This window comes from Oryctolagus cuniculus, chromosome 21, assembly GCF_051225735.1.
Source record: "Oryctolagus cuniculus isolate XC-2025 breed Fujian yellow rabbit chromosome 21, ASM5122573v1, whole genome shotgun sequence".
Taxonomy (NCBI): domain Eukaryota; kingdom Metazoa; phylum Chordata; class Mammalia; order Lagomorpha; family Leporidae; genus Oryctolagus; species Oryctolagus cuniculus.
Genome location: NC_142887.1, coordinates 19343794 through 19366254, shown reverse-complemented (window position 1 = coordinate 19366254; position 22461 = coordinate 19343794). Strand labels below are relative to the sequence as shown.

General features: G+C 52.4%; 1 protein-coding gene across 1 annotated transcript in view; it reads right to left on the bottom strand.

The window, feature by feature from the left end:
* Positions 1-22461, bottom strand: part of SRRM4 (serine/arginine repetitive matrix 4) — a 167239-nt gene continuing 144778 nt past the window's right edge. Inside the window, exons 9-13 of the mRNA XM_008272320.5 lie at positions 11191-11498; positions 5864-6067; positions 3018-3128; positions 2489-2629; positions 1-930 (exon numbers count right to left, since the gene is read on the bottom strand). Of these exons, the coding sequence (XP_008270542.3) occupies positions 660-930; positions 2489-2629; positions 3018-3128; positions 5864-6067; positions 11191-11498 (1035 nt within the window). The 3' untranslated portion in view covers positions 1-659. The remainder of the gene's footprint in view (positions 931-2488; positions 2630-3017; positions 3129-5863; positions 6068-11190; positions 11499-22461) is intronic.

Here is a 22461-nt window from a genome sequence, read left to right as displayed (position 1 = left end):
GAGGACTCCTTCCTTTCTCTTATCACTGGAGAACCCACCGCCATCTCCTGTCACCTGCCACCGACTCCACTGCCCACGTGCCCTGCTCTTATGTCCTTCCCTCTCGCAGGATCCTGGGCTTCTGAGCTCTGGCCTGTTGGAGGTGGTGGAAGGCCTGGCTCCTTATCTCAGACTTGAACTTGGCTGGGCCTCCTCTCTGGACTCTCCCCTGAACATGGAGGGTGGGTCCCATAAACATGCAGCCAAGAGACTGCATGAGGGGAGAATGAGGGCAGATGGGTGAATCTCTCATGGCCTTCCGGGTGCATCCTATGAGCAGAGGGTGAACAGAGCTGTCTCGGCCGTCCTGGCCCATTGCTTCTTATAAAACCGTGAGTTTTTGGTTTTTTTTCTTGTGTGCCCGAGGAGGATGTGTCTCTCCATTTGCCCAGGCCTGAGCTGAGCCCCAGAACGGTGCTGGTAGAGGCTCGTAGCAGCCTGTCGTAGAGGGTGGAACCCCCGCATTCTCTTTGCCTCCTCCCTGGAGGAGCAGGAGGGGCAGGGTCCAGGAGCCCTCAGTATCTGTCACCAAGGAGAAGGCGGGGAGGGCAGGTGGGAGGGGGAGGCTGGCAGAGCGAAAGGAGCCCCCGGGGGCAGCCGGCTCTCGGAGGCCCTGGTGCTTAGCGCCTCGTGCTGCCGTAGCTGCCCGCAGAGCTGTAGCTCCGGCTCCGGCTCCGGGAGCCCAGGCTGGGACTTCGGGAGCTCGAGCTGCTGCTAGTGCGGGTCCTGCTCCGGCTCCGGCTGCGGCTCCGGCTCCGAGTCTGGCTCCGGGAGTAGCTGCGGCTGCCGGAGCGGCTGCTGCTGCTGCTGCTGTACCAGGAGGAGGAGCTGCTGAGGCTGCTGGGTGAGGACGGGCTGGGCCGGTAGTAGGGGATGGGGCGTTTCCGGGCACTGCAGAGACCACAGGAGGACGCATGCGTGAGGGCCGCACTCCTCCCAGCCCCGACCCAGCCCCTCTCCCCTTCCCTTGCCACCCCCACCCCCACCCCAACACACCAAGGAGAAAGTGTTGGCTCAGTGCTAAATCATCTTGAAAACTGATAATCTCACTTAAAAAAGCAGCGAGCCCAGGGCTCGGAGCCTCCAGCTGGCAACAGAATCCATACCAAAGCTTAATGGTGGTTTTCTGTTGCTATTTTTACTTTTACTAGAACCTTCTATTTATGGTGAGAGAAGCTGATTTTCCATTTACTGTACTGTATGGTTTTTTTTTTTTTTGACATAAATGCACGGGCCTCTACAAAAAGAAAAAAAAAAAGAAAAAAAAAAGGGGCATATCTATTCAAGGAAAATCAAGTCACCCATAGTTCCTTTCACGAGCACACAAGGTAAAAGTGAAGACACAGCCGAAGGGCTGAGGTCTGGGAAACGCGGGACGGGTTAACAACATGGATTTTTCGGGGCTGGGGAGACCAGGCAGCCTCCGGAATGCCACTCTCTCTAGCTCAGCCCTCCTCCAAGCCGAGCCCAGTGATGGCTCTGGGCGAGGCAGGAAGAACAGAAAACCCCCGACTTCTAAGGGCTGAGGCAGGGGCTCCAGGCCCGGGCTCCTGTCTGTCCACCAGCCCATCTGCAGGGAGGGCTCACTGGGCAGCCAGGCTCGCCGCTCCTCTGCGGGGGTGGAGGGTGAGCGGCTGAGGAGCCCGAACCAGATTTAGCACGGCAACCTCAGTCGTTCTCCCAGCTTCCAAGGCTGCAGAAACTCATTTCCACTCGGACCTTGGGCCTTTCTCTTCTGAGACCTCACGTGGCACCACCAGCCACCTGCACCTGCTCCGACCACACGGCCAGTTGCAAGGGCACCCGGTGCGCGCTGCGTCTCAGTGCACAAGGCACGGGCTCTCATCTCTGTGCTCCCTTTCAACTCACCCTCCTCCTATCCGGAGAGTTATTTCCTACCACTGGAAGAAGTGGAGAGGCTTTCCCAGGTCACGGGGGAGTGGCTCGGCCAGGACTGGGCTCGAAATCCAGAGCTGGCCACTAAGGCGCCCTCCAAGTTGCCCCCAGCACCCAGGTAGTCCTGCAGCTCTCTGTACACCTGGTTCAGTAGACCCAGAGGTGGGCCTGAGGGTGCCGTCTGTCTCCAATGCCAGACTCCATCACCAGGCCAATACCGAGTCCACGGCTGTGCATCCGGCTCTCCACTCCCACTCCCAGGCCAGACTCCTCTCCCTTCCCCAGCCCTGCCTGCCAGGCTCCACCCTCAGACTCCTAGACACCTTCCAGGCCACACCCACTCCCAGGATGGCCCCATCCCTTCTCTGGCCCCGCCCCCCGCAAGCCCCAGGGGGCGGGACGGGAGTTGATTGATCCTAGAGGCAGGGCTGGGGTGCGGAGCTGAAGGTCTCAAAGCTGTACAGGTCCCTAAATGCCGGCCTCCCGGTGGCCGAGGCGGAGGGCTCCGGACCCGAACGGGCGGGACCGCGGGTGGGAGGCAGGGCGGCCTCACCTGGTTATCCTCCGCGCCTCCAGGTGGCTCGGGGAGTCTCTCCGGCGCTTGCGCATGGGCGAGTAGGACCGCCGTCTCCGACGCGCGCGCTCGTGCCCCCGCGGCTGCGAGTCCTTCTCGCTGTACTTGGGGTCCCGCTCCCTAGAGGGGTACGGCGGGTAACTGGGGAGCTGGGGCTGGGGTTGCCCCGGGCCTTGGGGAAGAGCCTGCGTGGACCCGCCTTGGCGGGTGGGCGCCACCAGATGCAGGCGCCGCTGGGGCCAGAGTGCGAGTGAGAATAGGGATGCGGGTGAGGAGGCTGATGGGTGTGGCCATGGGTTCTGGGGTGCGGCCGTGGGGGTGCTGGCAGTGGGGACATCACGACACAGGTGAACCTGGGCCTGGGTGCCACTCCTGATTGGATCAAGGCAACTGCTTCCATCCACCAGGGCGAGGGCGGGGCTTAAAAGGACGACTGGGGCGAAGGGGTGGGGCTGAGAGGCGGAGCTTTGTCCTGGGGCGTGGCCAGACCTGGGGGCGGGGCCTGTACCTGCTGGGGCTGTAGCGGGAGTAGCTGGGGCTGCGGCGGGATCGCGAGCTTCTGCTGGGTGGGCTCCTCTTGCCAGACTTGGAGGAGTAGCTGAGAGAGCGGGAGTAGGACCTGGGGGGGAGGGGACAGCCCTTGAGGGGCCTGTACAGCATCCGTCCACTGGGGTTGACGGCCGTCCAGCGCTTCGTAGATGGGAGTCTCCAGGCCGAGGCCTGGGACCTTAAGCAGAGAACACAACCCCTTCCCCGTTGGGTGGTTAAGACGGACAACGTCCTCTATCTGAGTGCTCACTACCCGGGCTACTCATTGCACTGTGCGACCTGAGGCGGACGACTTCGCTCCTCTGAGCCTCATTTTTCTCATCTGTAAAATGGGGGTGGTAACGGGACGGCTCCTACAAAGCTGTGGCATCAGCTAAGTTAGGGCAAATCATCTGGCACAGTCGCCAGTGAGCCAGCAGGTGGCAAGTGTCAGTGATGGCTGTGAGACGTTCTATCGTGTGCCAGACATGGAATTCACGTTTCGTGTGCGTTACCTCCTGAGTCCTCAACGCCCCAGGTTTTGGTATCGTTATCAGTCTCTTCTTAAAGATGGAGAAACAGGGGTGCAGAGCAGCCGTGTAACTTGCTCAGGGTCACTCAGGTGGTGCAGGATATGAAACCAGGCCTGTCTGCCTCGCAGGCACCCGGGACCCAGGTTGGTGTGGCTCCAGAATGCTCTGCGTTCTTAGACCACAGTCGTGCACCCCAATTCCCAGCCCCTACGCGAATGCCTTCTTCCAGTCCTTTTCCTTTTCTGCTAATGCCCACCACTTTTAGAGAAAGCACAGGGAGAATAGCTCCTCCAATCTCAGCACCCTAGGGTCCTGCTACGCTGCCTGCAGAGTTTGGTTTTGGCTGCACGTGGAAAGATACCATCAGAGAGCTCCAGAATGAGTGATGCAGGGTCACGCGGGGAGGACGTTGGGGGGCACTTCTGCTGTAGTGCTCCCCACAGGAGTCGTTTTCCATGACTTCTATGAAAAATCAGAAATAGCTGCTCTTCTAAGCAAGTGGCTCAATTTTTTTTGCTTTAAGAACATCACGGTATTATTATTATTATTATATTATTTTTTACTCCACAAATACTTGAGGAGTGCTTTGTGCCAGGCCTGCTAGGCAGCTGGGCTACATCATAAACAGTCCTGATGTTCTGAACTGTACTTTTGGGTGTAGGAAGAGAAGCAAACTGCGATGTGCCACGGACGTCAACCACGACTTGAAAAGGCGGTGCAGTTCAGTGTGTTTTGATCACTTTTTTAATGTTTCTGCTCTTTAAAGAACCTTCAGGACTTTCTACTTTTTCAAAAGAAAAAAAATTTGCTTGGTGATCTTCAACACATCAATGATCAGAGAGGCCAAATTCATAATGTCTCAAGGCTACCAGATACATACTCTTAACAATGGCATTGGACCTACCGAGATCTGGTTTCTAGCCTGGACTTCATTTTCATCTTCCAGAGCTCTGTGTACTCATATCTCTCTCCTAGACAGTCATGGCAAAGTAAATTTTCAATACTGTAACACTTACTGGAACGCTTTCCTTCTTTGCTTTGTCTGTGAGGGAGCTCAGAGGTCACAATTGCAGCCCACCTCCACAGCAGCCATGTAGAACAGCAGGACATGTCTTTGGGGACCTAACCTTTCTCCTAACTTAATATTATATCTCTTGCCTTAATTTTCCTTTTAGCTTGGTTTGCTTTTCTATTTATATCACTCTATCACGTTGAATTTTTTTGTCAGCTGCCTTGCCTCCTTTCTTGGAATAGACTGTTCTTAAAATAACCAACTAAGCAAGTAACTGTTTTATTAGGATTATTATAGGATTGCACAAAGAAACCAATGGCTATTGAGGAGTTCTGTTTGCAGAGGGAAGCAGAACACCATGAAGCCATGGGTTGATTAGATCGGATGCAATCTTCCAATTCCTGAGGCTTGTGTCTGTACATTCTACTACAACATCATTCCATATGAGACAATCAGGCAATTGTTGGAAATGGTTATTGGAACTGGGTGGTGGAGTGTAAGAATGGCAAGAATTCTTCTCCCTATAGCTATACCCTCTGCAGTGTGATTCTGCGTCTTTGTCTCTGGATGGGTCTTGTGACTTGTGTGGCTAACAGAATAGCAGAACACGTGGCAGGTCATTTCCAAGCCCAAGACTAAAGGAGCCTTTCCCAGTATTGGTCTCTCTGTCTTGGGATGCTGCCATCACCATGGGAACGAGCCAAGTCAGACTGGCTGGAAAATGAGAGACCACGTGAAGCAGGTATAAGTCCACTGGGATCATGGGGTCATCCACACCAAGCAGCTGTCAGCCAGGCCTCCAGGAGATCAAAGGCACATGAGTAAGCCCAGTGAAAGCAGAAGAACCACCTAGCTGAGCCCAGCCCAAAGTGCTGATCCAGAGAATCAGGGACTAACTGTTGTGTAGGGATGCTACGTTCTGGGGTAACCTTTTATGCAGCAGAAGCTAATTCATCCACATTAGCTCCTGGTGCTAACAGCAGTGATAATAACTAACACTATATCCAAGTACTGCTCTGAGTGCTAACATACTGTCATGTCACGTATGTGCTTACAGCACTCAGAGCAATCCTCTATGTTTTCATTTTGCAAATGAGGAAACTGAGGCTCACAGAGGTTACATGACTTTCCTGGGACACCAGCTAGTAGTGGGTAGAACGGGTATGCAAATGTGGCTGTGTCTCATTCCTTTCCCTCATGGGTCAAAGGACATCTCTAGTCACCTTAACTAACTCCCTGAGGAGGAAAGTGTAGCAGAGCAAAAGTCAAAATTGCACTCACCTCTTTTCAGAGGAGGTGGATCTGCTCCGGGTGTACCTGGAGGAGTCCCTGGGGTTTGGGGACCGGGAGGAATGGCTGGATGATCGGGTGCTGGCGTAGGAGGAGCTGCGGGAGCACCCTCTCACGGGTGAGCTCCGGGCTGTGGACGGGACCAGACTGGACTTCTTCACCTCGGTGCATTCCAGACAGGGCGACTGAAATCCTCTGCAGGAGGGAGAATGTCCGTGAGCCCTGGGCTGCCTGCTGCTCCGGGGGCAACCTGGGCAATGACTCACCTCCCTGCCTTTGTCTGGGCGGCGGCGTGTTCTCACAGGACCCTGCTTCCACCTTTCCCATCCCACCACCTCTGGAAAGACTTCCCAGGCCAGAGGTGTTAGAGGAGTAGAGACAGAAGAGGTGGATGAGCCAGTTCAGCGTCCCCCAAGTGTGGGACACATCCCACAGGGGCCCTTCAGTGCATGCCAGGCCACTGGGCATGGGCATGGTGCTCAGTGACATACATCACACAAGGAGGGATTTATTCCATTTCGAGTTCTTTTCAGTCCTGCTCACGTTCATGAGCAAGTCACAGCGGGGTGCTAGCAGGTCTTTAACACTTCTCTTAGAACTTCATCATCTCTCAGAGAGGAAGCAGACCTCCGGCTCAGAGCCTCGTGCCTGCAAATGTAACCAACTACAGTTAAATGTGTGGTTACAGGTTCTTTCTTTGTGGGACAGATGATACCGCTTTTGTTTTTATTTTAAATGATACGTATTCCTTTCCTTTGAGTTTATATACCCAGTCATGGTTGCTTAATGAGAAGCGACCGGGGTACTTTCTGAGCAATGTATCACCAGGCGACTTTGTTGTTTGATGTGAACATCATAGAGTGACCTTACACAAACCTAAATGGAATAGGTAAACCACAAGCTACAGAGTGAGGCTGCTGTTGGCATAACATGACATACTGCTTTGTAGTAAACTTTTTTTTATAAGTAGAAGGAGTACACTCTAAAATAACGATGAAAAGTATAGTGTAGTAAATACATAAGCCAGCAACATAACCAGTCATTATTAAGTATTATGTACCGTGAATAATTGCAGGTGCTATACTTTTCTACAGCTGGCAGGTGCATCACCACAGATACCCGAGATGGTGCTATGAAGTAACAATGGGTGCAGCCTCACTAGGCAGAAGGTATCTTCCAGTTTCATTCTAATCCCATGGAACTGCTGTCATGTATGTTGTCTGTCATGACTGAAACATTGTGGTACCTGACTGTATGGAAACTGATTTCTGTAAAGTGAGAGTTTGAGTAGTACACAGATATGGTAGACATCGGTAGACTGTTGGTTTGAGTTTGTGATACTTTGGTGTTGCCCACTTTGCAGATGGAGAAGGTAAGACCCAGAAAAGGGTGAAACTTTGTTCAGAATCATCCAAAGGCCAGGGTTCTGTCTGCTGTCTTCTCCTCCTGTCCAGGGCCATACCACAGTCCTTCTGGGTTCTCAGTAAAGACTGGGCCAAAAGTCAAGTCCAAATCGCACACTGGTTTCCAAGCTCATTGTGACCTGGTCCCTGCTCACCCCTCCAGGGGCAGCTCTTGACTCTTCTTTCTCTTGACTCCAGCTACAAGAGATTACTGGTTCCCCCTGGAATATCCTTGTTCTCTGTCTTGTCCACAGGCTTTAGAGCATTCTGGCTGTCTGCAACCCTCTTCTCTCCCCTCTTCACCTGGCTCATTCTAGTCATGGTTCTGACTTCAGTTTGACCTCGCCTTACCCCCATCTCCAAGGTCTGTTCAAACAGACCCTAGACCGTAGGTTTCCCCTATCCCTATATGGACCACTTAGCTTTGTAACCATAATGTCCCAGACGTTGAGCTCCTTAGGACGGGACTCACGTCTCTCTGGACACTGTATTTTGTAGCACCCAGCACAGGACTTAGTACCTAACAGCACAGGCTATCAAGAAGTAGCCATGGGATGGGCATTCTGAACCTCTGCAGTGCCCTAGGGACTTCGTAAGCACTGTTTCTTTAGTCTTCCCAACAACCTCCAGCAGCTGGCCCTACTGCTATCCTCAAGTTACAGTGAAGACTCAGAAGGGTGAGTCACTTGCGCAAGGACACTCAGAGTCCCAAGCCCTGATCTGGCCAGCTCCAAACGGCCCCAGCTCACCAGCCTTGGATGGTTTCTCTGATGTACAGCCATATTTATAGAGCCCTCTGCTCATAGCTGCAGTGACATAAGTAGGCATAAATTTGACCATCATTTATGTATCAAGGTGAAAGGTTGGGTCTAAATTAGTGAATCTGTCTGTCCGCGTAGATCAGATTAAGCAGGTACCTTCTAGAAGTTTTGAGGGTTTTAGCTCTAATTATGGAGAGAGATCTGTATTTGAATGTTGGCACTGCCACTTATTAACTGAGTGTCTCAGCCACTCAGAGGTTCACTTTCCCCATTAGCTAAAACAAAAAAGAAAAAAAAAAACAAAAACCCGTTATATAATCTTTCACTATCTCGACAGATAGCACCTATCTGCAAAGGTTTTAAGGGGAACTAAGGAAGAGTTTTCTCGAAAAGTACTTGGCATAGTACCTAGCATGTGGTTAGAGCCAGGTAAACATTAGCAGTCGTTATCATTGTTGTTGTTACTGCTATTTTTGGCTTTTTCCTTGCGTAGTAGCTGTAGACCCACAGACACACGTCTTCCCTCTCCCATCCAGGAACTTTCCTGCCTGTTCTTGGACACACTGACATTTGCTCTAACCCTGCTCTGGCTCCCAGCCAGGCTTGGGTGTGAGCTGGGGCCACGGATGTCCTGGAGCAGGCACAACAAAGACCAGGGCTGCAAGTGGCTGCAAGTGGTTTGTCCTGGACTGAAGGGGGCAATGTGTTAGGGAGGAAGAGTTCTATGTCCCTGAGTAAGCTGTTCACTGCTTCAGGGCTGTGGCTTTGGCCATCGTTTGGAAAGCCTGGCAGACTCTCACCCCTGGAAGCAGCAGCCACTACGCTGATCATATGGTAGAGTGAGCCCACGAAGTCATTCCCCGCCCCCGTGCACCTGCCCCATTGACTGTAAGCTCCCAAGGAGCAGGTCTGTATCAGACCAGGCCACACAGAAGGTGTCTGTACCCAGTTGTGGGATAAATAACTGGCTGAACAGGGCAGACTAAAGGATCAGGAAACTGTCGTAGCTATTGCTGTGCCAATGCCCTCGGTGATCAGCGTTTGTGAGAGAGCTGAGCGGGGTGATGAAGCAGTAGAATTACAACAGGTCACAGGTTACGACAGGCAAGTGTTTTCTGCAGAGAAACTGGACCTTGCATGGGTATTAAGACGGGAAAAAAGGGGGAAGGGTCTCGGTGTTCAGTGACACCCTGATCTCCCTCTACTGACAGTCATCCAGGTATATGTGTGTATATGTCACACGTGTGGGTGCGTGTGTTTAAACTAGAAGAGTTTTAGTTTTACAGCACAGCCGAGTGGAGAGCACAGGGAGTTCCCCTGTACCCCGCTGTCTTCACACATGCACGGCCGTGTTCCCGGCTGGAGTGGCCCACCCTGACGCATGACTGCCACTCGCAGTCCACAGCGGACACTGGGTTCACCCTTCGTGTTGTACATTCCTGTGACCGCTCTCCAGCGGGGTGGTGTCCTACAGAGCGGCCTCACTGCTTTAAAAACCCTCTCTGCTCCGTCTGCTCATCCCTCCCTCCCCTCAGCCCTGGTGACCACTGTCTCCACGGCTCTGCCTTTACCAGAGGCCATCAGGTGTGGCCTTCTCAGACTGGCTTCTTTTACTCAGTGATACATATGTCCATTTCCTCTACAGCTTTTTTTTTTTTTAAAGAAAAACTTGAGAGAGGGAGGAGAGGGAGGAGCCGGGAGAGGGAGAGGGAGAGGGAGAGGAGGGGAGAGAAAGTGGGGGAGAGAGGTGGGAGGTGGGGGTGGAGAGAGGACTCTCATCATTGATTCACTCCCCAGATGCCTGCAACAGTTGGGACTGGAGCCGGCCAAAGCCAGGAGGCAAGAACTCAACCCAGGTCTCCCACGTGAGCGGCAGGGACCCAGGCACTTGAGCCACTGTCACCTTCAGTGGCAGGAAGCTGGAACCGAATGCAGAGCTGGGATTTGAACCCATGTACCCTGCTTCGGGATGTGGGCATCTTAACTGCTAGGTCCAACGCCTGCCCCTCCTGCACATCTCCTTGTGACGTAGTAGGGCACTTCTCTCTGGTGCTCAGTAACCCCTCAGGGTCTGGCTGGACCACAGTTTGTTTACCCGTTCACCTACTGAGGACTTCTGGGTAGCTTGCAAGTCTGAGCAACTACGAATAAAGCTGCTGTCAATCCGCGTGCAGGTTTCCGTATGGGTCCATGTTTTTCATTCATTTGGCTAAATACTGTGGCATACTTTTAACTGACAGTGACTTATAACGACTCTGACTTTAGGTTTTCTCCTGAGATTCCTGGGAAACACTACACGTGTTTGCCTGCCCAGCTTCTGTCCCTCCTCTCCTGCTCTCAATGGCTTTTCCTGCAGAGGAATGAGGAAAAGCTATGGGTATCAGCTCTGAGGGCAGCGTGTGACACATTCCAGCCAAGGGCACAGAGTGACTAGTCCAGAGATGGGCACATGGCCCACGCCGATGGCACCAGCCCAGGTGTTTTGCTGAAATTTTGAGCAAAGAGGCACTTATCCATTGACTGGCTACCCTGATAGAATGGGTGCTGTGCAAATTTTCCAATGCTTTCGGCATGAGGCCAACAGAGCAGGGAAGTAGAGCCAAGAGAGGCAATGGGGAATACAAATTCCCAGGGATGTACCTGGAGCCCCTGGATCCAGCCATACCTGATGCTAGTGCCTTGTTTTTGTCTTTAAATTAAGTCAGTTTGGGGCTGGCATTGTGGGGTAGCAGGTAGAGCCAGCACCTGCAAGGCTGGCATCCTAAATGGGCACTGGTTCAAGACCTGGATGCTCCACTTCTGATCCAGCTCACTGCTTATGCACCTGGGAAAACAGTGGCAGATGGCCCAAGAGCTTGGGTCCCTGCACTCATGTGGGAGATCAGGAAGAAGCTCCTGGCTGCTGGCTTCAGCCTGGCCCAGCCCTGACTGTTGTAGCCATCTGAGAAGTGAATCAGTGGATGAAAGATCTCTCTCCCTCTCTTTCCCTCTCTCCCTTTCTGTCTTCCAAAAAAAAAAATCATAAAAATAAAAAAAGCCAGTTTGAGCCGAGTTTTCTCTCTCTTGGGCATAAAAGACTCCTTGTGTGATGGGGGCTGGGCGGGGAGAGGTGGGGCTCAGAGGGACCCTCCCAGGCCCAACCAAGTGCACTGACCTTGACTCCCTGCCCCTGCTGGTCGGGGAGAGGTTCTCCGAAGCGGCCCCCTTGTTCTGGGGCGAGGAGGTGGTGAAGGAGTTCCCTGAATCGGAGGTGTTGCCACTGGCGAGCTCCCGGCTCCTGGCGAGGCCGGCGCCGCCGGGGCTGCCCTTGTCCTGGCCACGGGAGCGGGCCGAGCTGGCGTGCGTGGCCGGAGGCGAGGAGGTGTCGTTGCCGGAGTCGTACTCCTGGGAGCGGCCCCGCGAGGCGGCGAGCGGGCTGGCTGCTTTGGTAAAGAGGTCAGCAGCAGACCCCGACCCAGAGATCTGAAAGCAAAAAGACCCGTTGGACCCCGCTGAGCGTGGCGGCCTGGGCTGTGCCTAAATAACCAAGAAATGTTTACCGTGATGATGCACTGTAACGAAAGGAAAGAGAGAGAGGAGGAGAAAGAAGAGACGCCAAAAACAAAAGCACAAACTCCTCAAAGGGTACCACAGAAAGGAGATCTCTCTCTCTCTTATTTTTTTTAACCCCCTGCTAGAATAACGGGAAGATTTAGGTATCATGCAGAGAAAAACGCATGCGATCCAGATTAAATGAAAAGAAAAAGGAAATTATACAAAATTTAATCTCTACGGAATGAACTCAAACAAAAGAGACAACTCAATAGAAAGGGGGTGTAGACACCCTTAACCTAAAACCATAATAAAAACAAAGGAAGGGCAAAGGGCAAAAGAAATGGGGCGGGGGGGGGGGGCTACGGGGCCTAGGGGGAGAAATATATCTCGGAAATAAAAAAGAAAACAAAAAAGAAAACTGGAGATAAAGCTAAAATTTTAAACTTCAACCAAATCCTCAGTTAAACAATTTTTTTAATAGAAAAAAGTTGCCTGAATAGAACCCTCAACAAATATCACATGGGGAAAAGAAACCAAATAAAGATGAGAGTTTCTGGTTCTGCTTTAAAGTCAAGGTCGCAAACTGACATTTTAGCAGTTTTCAACGAAAGGGAAAATAATAGGGTGGGGCAGGGGACAAAAAAAAATGGAAGTCAAACAGTCGGACCAAAAAGAAACAAACAAAAAGGTCTCTACAGGTACTCGTGTGCGTCCTTTTCCCCTGGTAGAAGGTATCTAAGGATTCTTGAGTGGCTTCTAATAAATGCTCTCATGTCTTTGCGGATCATATCCACTTACCAAGCAAGAACTCCTCCTTTAGTAGGTAGGTAAGGTGTAAGAGAAAGGGAAGAGCGGGCAAGTGAGTCCATCATTAGAGTCGCAAATGACAAGAAAACACACACACCTCTCTGCACATCCTCAAACTTGGCCCTGAACGTAGTTGCGTTTGGGTTTTTTTTTTTAAGTGCTGTGGACTGGGGTGGGGGCATCCATGGTGCTTGGTTTTCTCGCCTACTCAACCTGGCCAATCCCTTAGTGCCCACGCTGCATGAGGGGAAACTTTTGCTGAGAATGCAAAGGGGTGGGGAGGGGTTGAGTACTCCTCTGTCTTGCCATGGGGGCTGGAGGCTGTGTTCGCTACGAAGGCATTGGGAGGGGCTTGGAGATTTGGCTTTGGGGTGACTGGGGATGAAGAAGGGCCCTCCCACCCCGGGATGCTGTTTACTGCAGCGGATCTGGGACGGATCTGGGACAGTTCAGGGAAAGGAAGTGTGTGGCCTGCACCCAGAAAGGCAGCTGTGCGTTTAGAAGCATCACGGAGGGTTTTCCTCGCAACGTTCAGACCAGCATCATGGCGGGGATGACACAGTGGGTTCAGTTCTGGCCCTGCCAATGGTACCATGCTCCTTTGCAGACAACAGGGTCCCAGCCCTGGGCCTCCTCCAGCAGTGACCATCTTGATGGGGTGAGAAATCTGTGTGGCCAAGAGGGTACCACCCCCCAAACCGTTCCCCACCCCTTAGTTGTTGTCTGGGAGGCTGAGATCCCAGAATTCTCTGCTTAAATGGTCCCTAAGCCCCTTTCTGGGGTCTCCGGAGGTCTCACCCATGGGTCAGTTCTCCTGTGGGCAGATCATGTTTCCAATGTGCCAGCTCCTGGGTCCAAGGGTGGCCACTTGGAGACAACCTAGATCATCAGGCTGAGGTGTCCACCTGAGTGTCTGGGACAGCCTCGTGATGGTGTTGGACAGGGCCAGAGGCAGGAAGGGAAGGGAAGGGAGGGACCGAGGCCCTGGGGCAGGTTCTCCCCACAGCACCTTGGCCTGGGAAGGCAGGGCTTTCTCTGAGGATTCTCTCAGGAGGCTTTGCACACCGCCAAGGTGATGCTTTACCGGGTCCTAGCCAGTGCAGCTGCTGCTTAAGCTGCCTGGTGATCTGGCTAGCTTTGCCTGTGGGGGAAGAGGGTTTCTAGAACAAAGTTGCCCAGCTGGAGTTTTTTCAAATTAGACTTCCTTTATAGTATAGGCCCTGTTCCCATTCAGCTTGTCTTCCCGTTTCCCTGCCACGTCTTCCCCACCTCTGGAGCTCAGTGCTAACGAACGTGTTCTCCTGGCACTTGTGGCAGGAATGAGGAAACGTGACAGCAGCCAGCTCGACCCTGGGATCTGAGCTTTAGGGCTGGGATCAAGGAATCTTTGATCCAGCGGTGGTGCGTGTTTGGCAGCCCGTGTGTCACAAGCCAGTCGGGTAACCGCATCCTGGCAGGAACGAGGCTGGAACGGAGCTCACGGGCAGCGGTCTGGGAGTGCGGTGATTTCTTTCCAGTGCCTCCCGGCTCCCTACCTGGAGGAATTCAGCCGGGCCTCTCTCTCCAGTCCTGACTACCCATTTCAAAGCCTCCATGCAAGGACACGGGCATCCGCCCCACGGGCAAGGACACCCTGAGTGTGGGGCCCCTCAGAGCTCGTGGCTTCCAGAAAGGGACCTTGCCACGTTCACTTTCTCAACCCCACATTCTGCACCCACACGGGGGGCTTTCAGGTTGTTTCCACCTGCCTGTGACTTGGCCACGTGCCACTTGTGTGGTCAGAGCTGAGGACTCCACGAGACACCATGCTTTCGCATCATCACCAGGAAACAGAGGCCAAGGTACGATGCCCTGCGGTGTCTGCAGATACCAACCTCTCCTGCTCGCTTAGAAGAGTCTCCTGCTGTCGGATGCACCTGCAGTCTCCGTCCTGGGTCACCGTGATCTTTACGACCCAGTCCTCATTTCTTCCAGACCTCCCTGTCCTGACCTCCATAACCCAAGGAGACCAACGCGGGTTTTCTAGGTTCTGCCACAACGGCTTGGTTTTCCAACCCCTGGGCATTGGCAAGTGCTGTTTCCTCTTTTGAGAACACTGTTCCCCTCTCTCCTACAGCACGTGGCTAAATTCCATCCTCCCAGTTTCATATCACTTCCTCTAGAAAGCCTTCTCTGATTCCCCCCAGGCCAGGAGAGCACAGTTCTCTGTATTTCCTCCATTCATTCACTCATTAAATCTTTCATTCACTCATTCAAAATGAGTGCCAGCACTGGCACTGACTAGAGGTACTTGTTTATTTTATGGTCCATCTCTCCATCTGGGCCACGACAAGTTCAAGGCTGTGCTAGGACCCACCAGTGCTTTACCCACCGTATGTCTTGTCTAGTGCGCAAAGCTGCTTCCTGGCACTCTGTGTCAGGCAGTCTGTGTGAACCCCTCCTAACTCCACAGGGCAGGCAGACTCTGCTGGGCTGCTGCTAGAATTGGTGCTTTGATGGTTCTTGGAGACAGAACTGGCCTGTATTGTACTCCACAGGGTCTACTAAATTAGGTGGGCCTGGGGCTGCAGCTGGCATCTTGAGACCAGAGACATTCTAGAAGCAAGAACTCCTAGAAGCCAGTTCTAAGTCCAGGCCCATGGCAGGCAGAAGGAGTCCCCTCTGCTCTTTTCCTCCTTCCTCTTGGAACTCCTCAGACCCCGGACCAGATTCTCAGGTCCAGGCTGCACAGGCTTCCAGAGGGGACAAGCTGCTCTGGGTCTCCCTTCCTCCCTTTTCCACCCACTGCTCCTCTGGGAGACCAGGTAGAAAAATGGACTATGTCTGGCCACTTGCCCTCAGCAGGACGGCTAGCTTGCCCAGAGGCATTGTTCAGGTGACACAAAAAGGTGCTCTCCTTTTGGGTCAGGAATTAGCAAAAGGCGCCCCTTTGGGCCAGAACAATTAGAACAGAGAGTGACCTTTCTCTGGGCTGATGCAGCCCACAACAGTATTCATGGCTCGGTGAGTGGACAGCAGGTGAGGGTCGCCCTCCTACTTGCCCTGGACGCTAGTGATCCTTGCGTGGGGCACGACCATATCATACAACATCCATAGCATGTCCCCATCAAGCGAGTATCCTCTCCCGAGCTGAGCTGCCTGGAGGACGACTCTGGCAGAGAGCATGGGCATCTTGAAGACGTTCATGCCTATTCTTTGTAGCTCAACTCAATTTGGTTTTGTCTTTCCCAGTCTTGATGGGCTCTGCTCAGAATTTCCGGGCAGCAGAGACATTTTACTAAACTCATCCTTAGGTTATGTCTGGACAGTTTAATGCCGCCCCCACTCCCCACAGCCCCAGATTCTGCCCTTTCTACTCCACACAGAGAGGAGGAGAGACACTGTGAGAGGAGCCACAGGCAGCAGGCGTGTGTATCGGTGGGGAGGAAGCAATGCGAAGACCCCAGAGTCATGCCTGTCGTGATGGAGACAATGGACACCTGGGCTCTCGCCTCGCCCTCCCATTTCTGGACATCTCTTTCTTAGCCAGAGACGCCCTGTGGCACACAAGATGCATGTAGTTCCCACTGGACATGGACACACCAGGACAATGCCTCCTTGCCCCTCTGTCACCTTGGTTAGACAGACAGTAGATAGCTCAAAATTCATTTCTGAAAGCTTTGCTTCAGTCCCTGGGATTTTCTCTCTGCGAGTGTGACTGCTGTCTACTCCTGTTACTATTGGCTAGAAAATGGTCCCCAGCGTTAGCCACCCTGGACCCACTGCCACCCAGCAGTACTGCCCTCATGGTAACCAGGACCTCCAGTCCCTGCCTGGAGCCTGCACACCAGGGATCTCTCCTCTGATTCAGTCATTTCCATCTCAGCCCTTATACGTCCTGTCCTGTCTTCATGAATGCCTACCTTTGAGACGTGGCATAAAAACCCACTCCTTGGAAGATCTGCCTGATTCCCAAGTGAAACAACACCTATCGAATCTGGTTCCTAGAAATTGAGACAGGAATCTGACTACTAATAGATCATTTGGAAGGAGGAAGGAACTTCCACAGAGGAGTGGGGAACTGAGAGAGGGAACTACTTAAAACTGTATTATCAAACCAGCTGCCACAGTAGGGACCTGGAGCTTAATCCCACTGGGTACACTCTGGGAACCAGGGTAGATCATGCACCTGTTAATCTCAACCAAGGAGTGAGGGAGTTGGGGTATTTCTATGCCAGTCGCCCATCACTCATGGGTTGAAGATAGTGCCCTGGAGTTGTCAATTCTCTAGTGTGTCCAGACTGACCCACGCACAGGTGAAGTGGGCCCTGGCAGCCAGGGAATACCATCTGGAAGCCGGACATTGACTCTGTGTCCCAAGTAGGAAGGGTGAGGGTGTGTATATGGACAGTCTTTGTTTCAACCTCCCAAGTTAACAATGGAAAACTGGTGAGCCAACCTGTGCTTTGCTTTAGGTAATGCTTTCTGTAGCCCTCTTGGCATATTTGAAAATGAACTTGGGGGTGGCTGTTGCAGCACAGTATGTTAAATCACAGCTTGGGACTCCCACATCCCATACTGGAGTGCTGGTTTGAGTCTCAGCTCCTCTGCTTCCAATCTAGCTTCCTGCTACTGCATCCCAGGAGGCGGCAGGTGATGGCTCTGGTATGTGGGCCCCTGCCACCCATGTTGGGACCCTGGATGGGGTTCTGGGATCTTGGCATCAGCCTGACCCAGCCCTTGGCTGTTGTGGGCATTTGGGGGAATGAACTAGTGGTGGGAAGCTCACTCGGTCACTCTCTCTCCATATCGTTCTTCCTCTCAAGGAGATAGAAATAAATAAACATTTACAAAATGGACTTAAATTATCTGCCAGTGTTTAAAGAATGGTGAAGTTTCACATAAAAACAAAAAACAACCATTTTCTGTTGGAAAATACGACCTAGCAATGCTCAGCCCATGTTCCTGCCCGCCCATGGTCAGTTTGAGAGTCATTGCAGCTGCCCCTCTCAGCTGGGGCATGAGTTCTCCTGGCCCCAGGCCCTGCAGGGTCTCAGTCCCTCTTATCTATCACCTGCCTGGCCCCCGAGACATCTATGTGTGAGGCCCTCAGTTCTAACAGCTCACGGCTACCCTGATCCCTCTGTAAGCAACATAACCAGAGCACCCCATGTGTGCGTCATGCTTCTCTTTGGGAACTACGAAGCAGACTACTCTGTCTTCCCCATCTTAACTCTTTTAGTCCCTACTGCACTTTTGTCAATGAAAGGAACCAAGAGACCAGAGCCATTAAGCCGCAGGCAGCCCCCAGAGCTGTTTTAAGCTCTTCCCTGCTGGGTCAGTATGGCCGAGCTCAGATGTTTTTGGATAAATTGCTTTTCAGGAACTCACGGCCAGTGTGCAAAGGCAAGCAAATATTTTCCTCTCCTCCCTGAGCCCCCTCGCTGTCAAGCTCCAAAGTTTTTTTTTTTTTCTTTTAACTCATAAGCTTGTCTCATCTCCTTGTTCCTTAATACACTCAGTGTTAACACTTGCGTTTTTCTAATAAGTAATTAAATCCCCCCAACCACGAACTCCAGCTCCCTGGCGTTTCACTGGGAGTCTCTCTCAGCCCTCCAGGGAAGCCAGCACTGTTATTTATTGTTTTTGTTTCAAATCATTATTTAATCAAGAACAGGGGGGAAAAAGGCAACCTCTCACTTACACTTCAAAATTTAATTTCAGCTGAATTCTGAGATCAAGAGGCGGCTCGGCCTAATAGGTTACAAAAATACAATCAAGAAGAGAATTTCAATTAAACTGAACAAGTCCATTTACGGGGCTTCAAATGGCCCCATAGAGAGAGACGGCTATAAATTGTTCTCCCTCTGTGCCATATGGGAACTGGAAACTCTCGTGTGAGTACAGAACTGCCTGGCAAAGCTTTTAGCTAGAGGGTTCCGGTTATTTCTTTTTTAAAAAAATCCTTTTGGTTCACAAAGACATTAAGTTTATTTTCCTCGCTGTTGTTCATCTTCCTTTGCATACTAATTAGGAAGACAGCGGAAGAATAGATTCATTGACCTGTTGGGAGTTCATCTGGGAGGAGGGGGGAGATGGGGAAAGAGAGGGAGAGCAGCTGGGGATTATGGGAAGATGACGAAGTCCTGTAGGGCTGGGGCGATTCCAAGGGGCTGTGCACCTGCCGCTGACCTGGGGTAGGGGGAAGTGCTGTGAGTCTGCAAGGAATGGTGGAGTCAGGCTCAGCACTTTCTTGGAAGCTTCTTTTCAAGGCCTCCTACCTCCCGGTTCTCCAAACCCTCCACGTGAACCTGATTAGACAGTTTTTTTCCCGAGCCCAAATTGAAATGAGAAAAATACGTTCAGTGTAATGAGTTTTTCATCTGGCTAAACGCATTCGATTTACAGACTCCTCTTTCTTGAGGTCATGCCCTTCCTGTCTCTTCTAAGGAAAGAACGGCCCTTTGGTGATAGAAATGGTGGTTTTTTTTTTTTTCTCCCCTTCTGTCCTTAGTAAAAGTTGACCATGCTGCCACTTCCCATTAAAAAAATAATTAATTAAAAACTGGCCCCCAAAGTCCCCAAGTCTCTTCCCTCCCCTTCTGCTGCACTTTGCTGCCTTCGCTCCTTGTGATGAGAGGCGTTGTGCACACTGAGTCTCTCAACTGCACAAGAGCTTCTGCAGAAGGCGGGGCTGCTAGGGCAGCGGTTTAAAGGTCAGGACCATCCCTGTGCTCGCTCTCAGCCTCCTTCTACCCATCAATGAAATGGGAACCACAACCCCATCTGCCCCCCCCCCCTTATTTTTTCTAGAGTAATTGTTAGCTTCACCTGGATCTTGGATATGAACACTCTTTTCCGAGGTCAGAGAAAACCTCAGCTCTGGGGTTATGCAGAGCCCACTCAATAAAGCTGCTATGATGATCAAATAATTTTAATCACTATCGTGTATTGAGTGTTAGTGGCCCAAGGACTGGGATAAGATTTTCCCAAGGAAGCTATAGGATGCCAGCGACTGCCTTTGTTCATTGCTGTTTTTCTGGTGCCCGGGGCCATGCCTAGCACACAGGAGGTGTCCAGCACCTGCTTTTTTATTTTATTTTATTTATTTTTTAATAGGCAGAGTGGACAGTGAGAGAGAGAGACAGAGAGAGAGAAAGGTCTTCCTTTTGCCGTTGGTTCACCCTCCAATGGCCGCTGCGGCCGGCGCACCGTGCTGATCCGATGGCAGGAGCCAGGTACTTATCCTGGTCTCCCATGGGGTGCAGGGCCCAAGCACTTGGGCCATCCTCCACTGCGCTCCCGGGCCACAGCAGAGAGCTGGCCTGGAAGAGGGGCAACCGGGACAGAATCCGGCGCCCCGACCGGGACTAGAACCCGGTGTGCCGGCGCCGCAAGGCGGATGATTAGCCTAGTGAGCCGCGGCGCCAGCCCAGCACCTGCTTTTAAAGTGAATGTGTGCTTGATCTCATTCCATCCTCACAGTCGCCTTCTGAGTAGGTATGATCATTAGCCCAAGATACAGGCCAGGATGCTGAGGCCCGGAGGAGTGAAGCGACAGAAGGGAGGTCCTGTAAGGAAGGACACGGGCTCCAGGTTCAAATCCTGGATTCTCCAGTGAACAGCTGCCCTTTGCCTGGTTTTCCCAGGCTGTAGTTTCTTCACTGTTAAGACTGGAGGTATTAGCAGAAGCCCCCTTGAAGGGCTATTATAAAAGAAAAGGAGACGATGGATGCACAGGCAGTTCAGATGGGCCCCTGGAGCGCGGGAGGTGGTCAGCCGCCCTTCGTTACTGCTGTCACTCACTCAGGACCTCACAGACAGACAAGATCAAGAATCTCAGAGTTCCCAGAGCCATTGCAAAGTCTGGGTCTGAATTGGCACAGCTCAAAGGCTCTCATTTAAGGGCCCTAAGTTCGGCTTTTTTCTTTTGCTCTTGGCATCTCTGTAGGTTTTTTTTTTTTTTTTTCTGCAGCGGCTCTGTGGCTGTCACTGGCCCTAGCTGGAGACAAGAGGAGGAGCTATGAAGCCTGCTCCTCTCCTGGGTCGGCCTCCCTTCTAGAGTTGCTCTCCAGTTCTGATAGCCTTGCTCAAGAACCCCTTACAACCAGGAAAGGCCTTGGCCCAATCTTGAGGCCACCAGCCTCCCATGGCCAAGTCACCCTCCATGCTGGCTGTCGGAGTAAGCTTCCAAGCCTAAGCCCTGACTCCTACCATCTCATTCGGGCCACCCTGCTAGGTCATTCCACCACTCAGAGCCTCAGTGTTTCCATCTGCAAAATGGTGATGATGATTGAACCTATCTCAAAAAAAAAAAAAAGTCTTGTGTACCAGATGAGGACAAAGCTGCCGGGGTTGTGACACTTTCTGGCACGCACTGGCACTGCCCCTTCCTTCCACCCATCCCTCATCTCCACCTGACGAACTTTCCAAGGCATCATTCAAAGCCCAGCCCTGGTGTTCTCTTTTCTGTGAAGCCCTCTCAGACATCAACACTGCATGGCCCCTCCCTGGAGCCCTGTCGTACACTGTGCCTGCGTCCACCAAGCCGGGGTAACACTCAAGATGTTTAGCAACTGGTTGGTGCGGGTACCGCCCCATCAGAAGGCATGCTGGCCTTGACCCTGAAGGAGACCATGTTTCCCAGCTGCTGGACTGCGAGATGGTCTAGAAAATGCCAGGGGAGGAGGGGGTGACGGGATTGACTAGGGGTGGGGTCCGGGGGTGACAGGATCTATTTTGTGACTGATGTGTGCGTATCTGAATATGTAACAGCATAGAGAGTCCCAGTGTCCACCGACTTAATCGCAGCCCTAATCACAACTCCGTCCCACTAGGCTGCAGCGTTCTGGGGACTACTGGAGTTCAGAGGGAAGGTTTTATTCATCGCTCTGTCTCTGCAGTGCCTTGAACAGAGGCAGTGGCATGAAGATCAAGACCACGGGTGAGATGGGGAGGGTCCCCAAGCCGTCTTCTTGGGATCTCCACTTGGATTTGGGCCTCTGACCCTGCAAGGGTGCCTCGGGTCAATTACCAACAAGGATTCCAGTTAAGATTCAGCCCCATCATTTCCCTATTAATACATGCAAATGAGCCCCTTGCTGGAATGCACAGAGCCTTGGCTTTTTAAGGAGCTATGTATATGAAACACCTGTGGGGAGGAGCCGCAGGGGCTGTGGCCACACTCAGGACTCTGTCCCATCTCGTCCAGATCTCTGCCTCTATCTCGGACACCAATGTTTATTTTTCCTCTTCTTTGACTAACTTTTGTTCTCCTCTAGTTTTTTCTGGTAATTGTTACCTAACCTTAGCCGTAAGCCCTTTCCCTGACAGCTAACTTTCTGTCCCAACTGGGCATCAGTCGCTGTGCTTTGCTTTTTAAGATTTCTAACTTGTGGCCAGCGCCATGGCTCACTAGGCTAATCCTCCGCCTAGCGGCGCCGGCACACCGGGTTCTAGTCCCGGTTGGGGCGCCGGACTCTGTCCCGGTTGCCCCTCTTCCAGGCCAGCTCTCTGCTATGGCCAGGGAGTGCAGTGGAGGATGGCCCAGGTGCTTGGGCCCTGCACCCCATGGGAGACCAGGAAAAGCACCTGGCTCCTGGCTCCTGCCATCGGATCAGCGCGGTGCGCCGGCCGCAGCGCGCCGGCCGCAGCGCGCCAGCCGCGGCGGCCATGGGAGGGTGAACCAACGGCAAAGGAAGACCTTTCTCTCTGTCTCTCTCTCTCACTGTCCACTCTGCCTGTAAAAAAAAAAAAAAAGATTTCTAACTTGTCCATCACAGACTTTCTCATGTGTCGGATTCCGAGAGCCAAGCCAGAACCTGAACTTCTACAGCTGCTCGACGGATGCAGATCTCAATGACTGCTTGGAAGGGTGATTCAGAGTAAGTGATTTCAGGGTTCTCTTTAATGGAAAACCCTTGGGATCCGACTCAGGGAAAATCTTTGGTCAAAACTAGAACCTTCTCCCATCTCTGCCTTTGTAAGAGAGACGATCATAAAAGGCCGAGTGTGGAGGCTGCTGCTGCCCCCAGGAACTGGGCAACTGTGTGTGTGGTGGGCCAGCCACTTGGGCTGTAGGTGCTGTTTAAGAAAGAAACTGGTC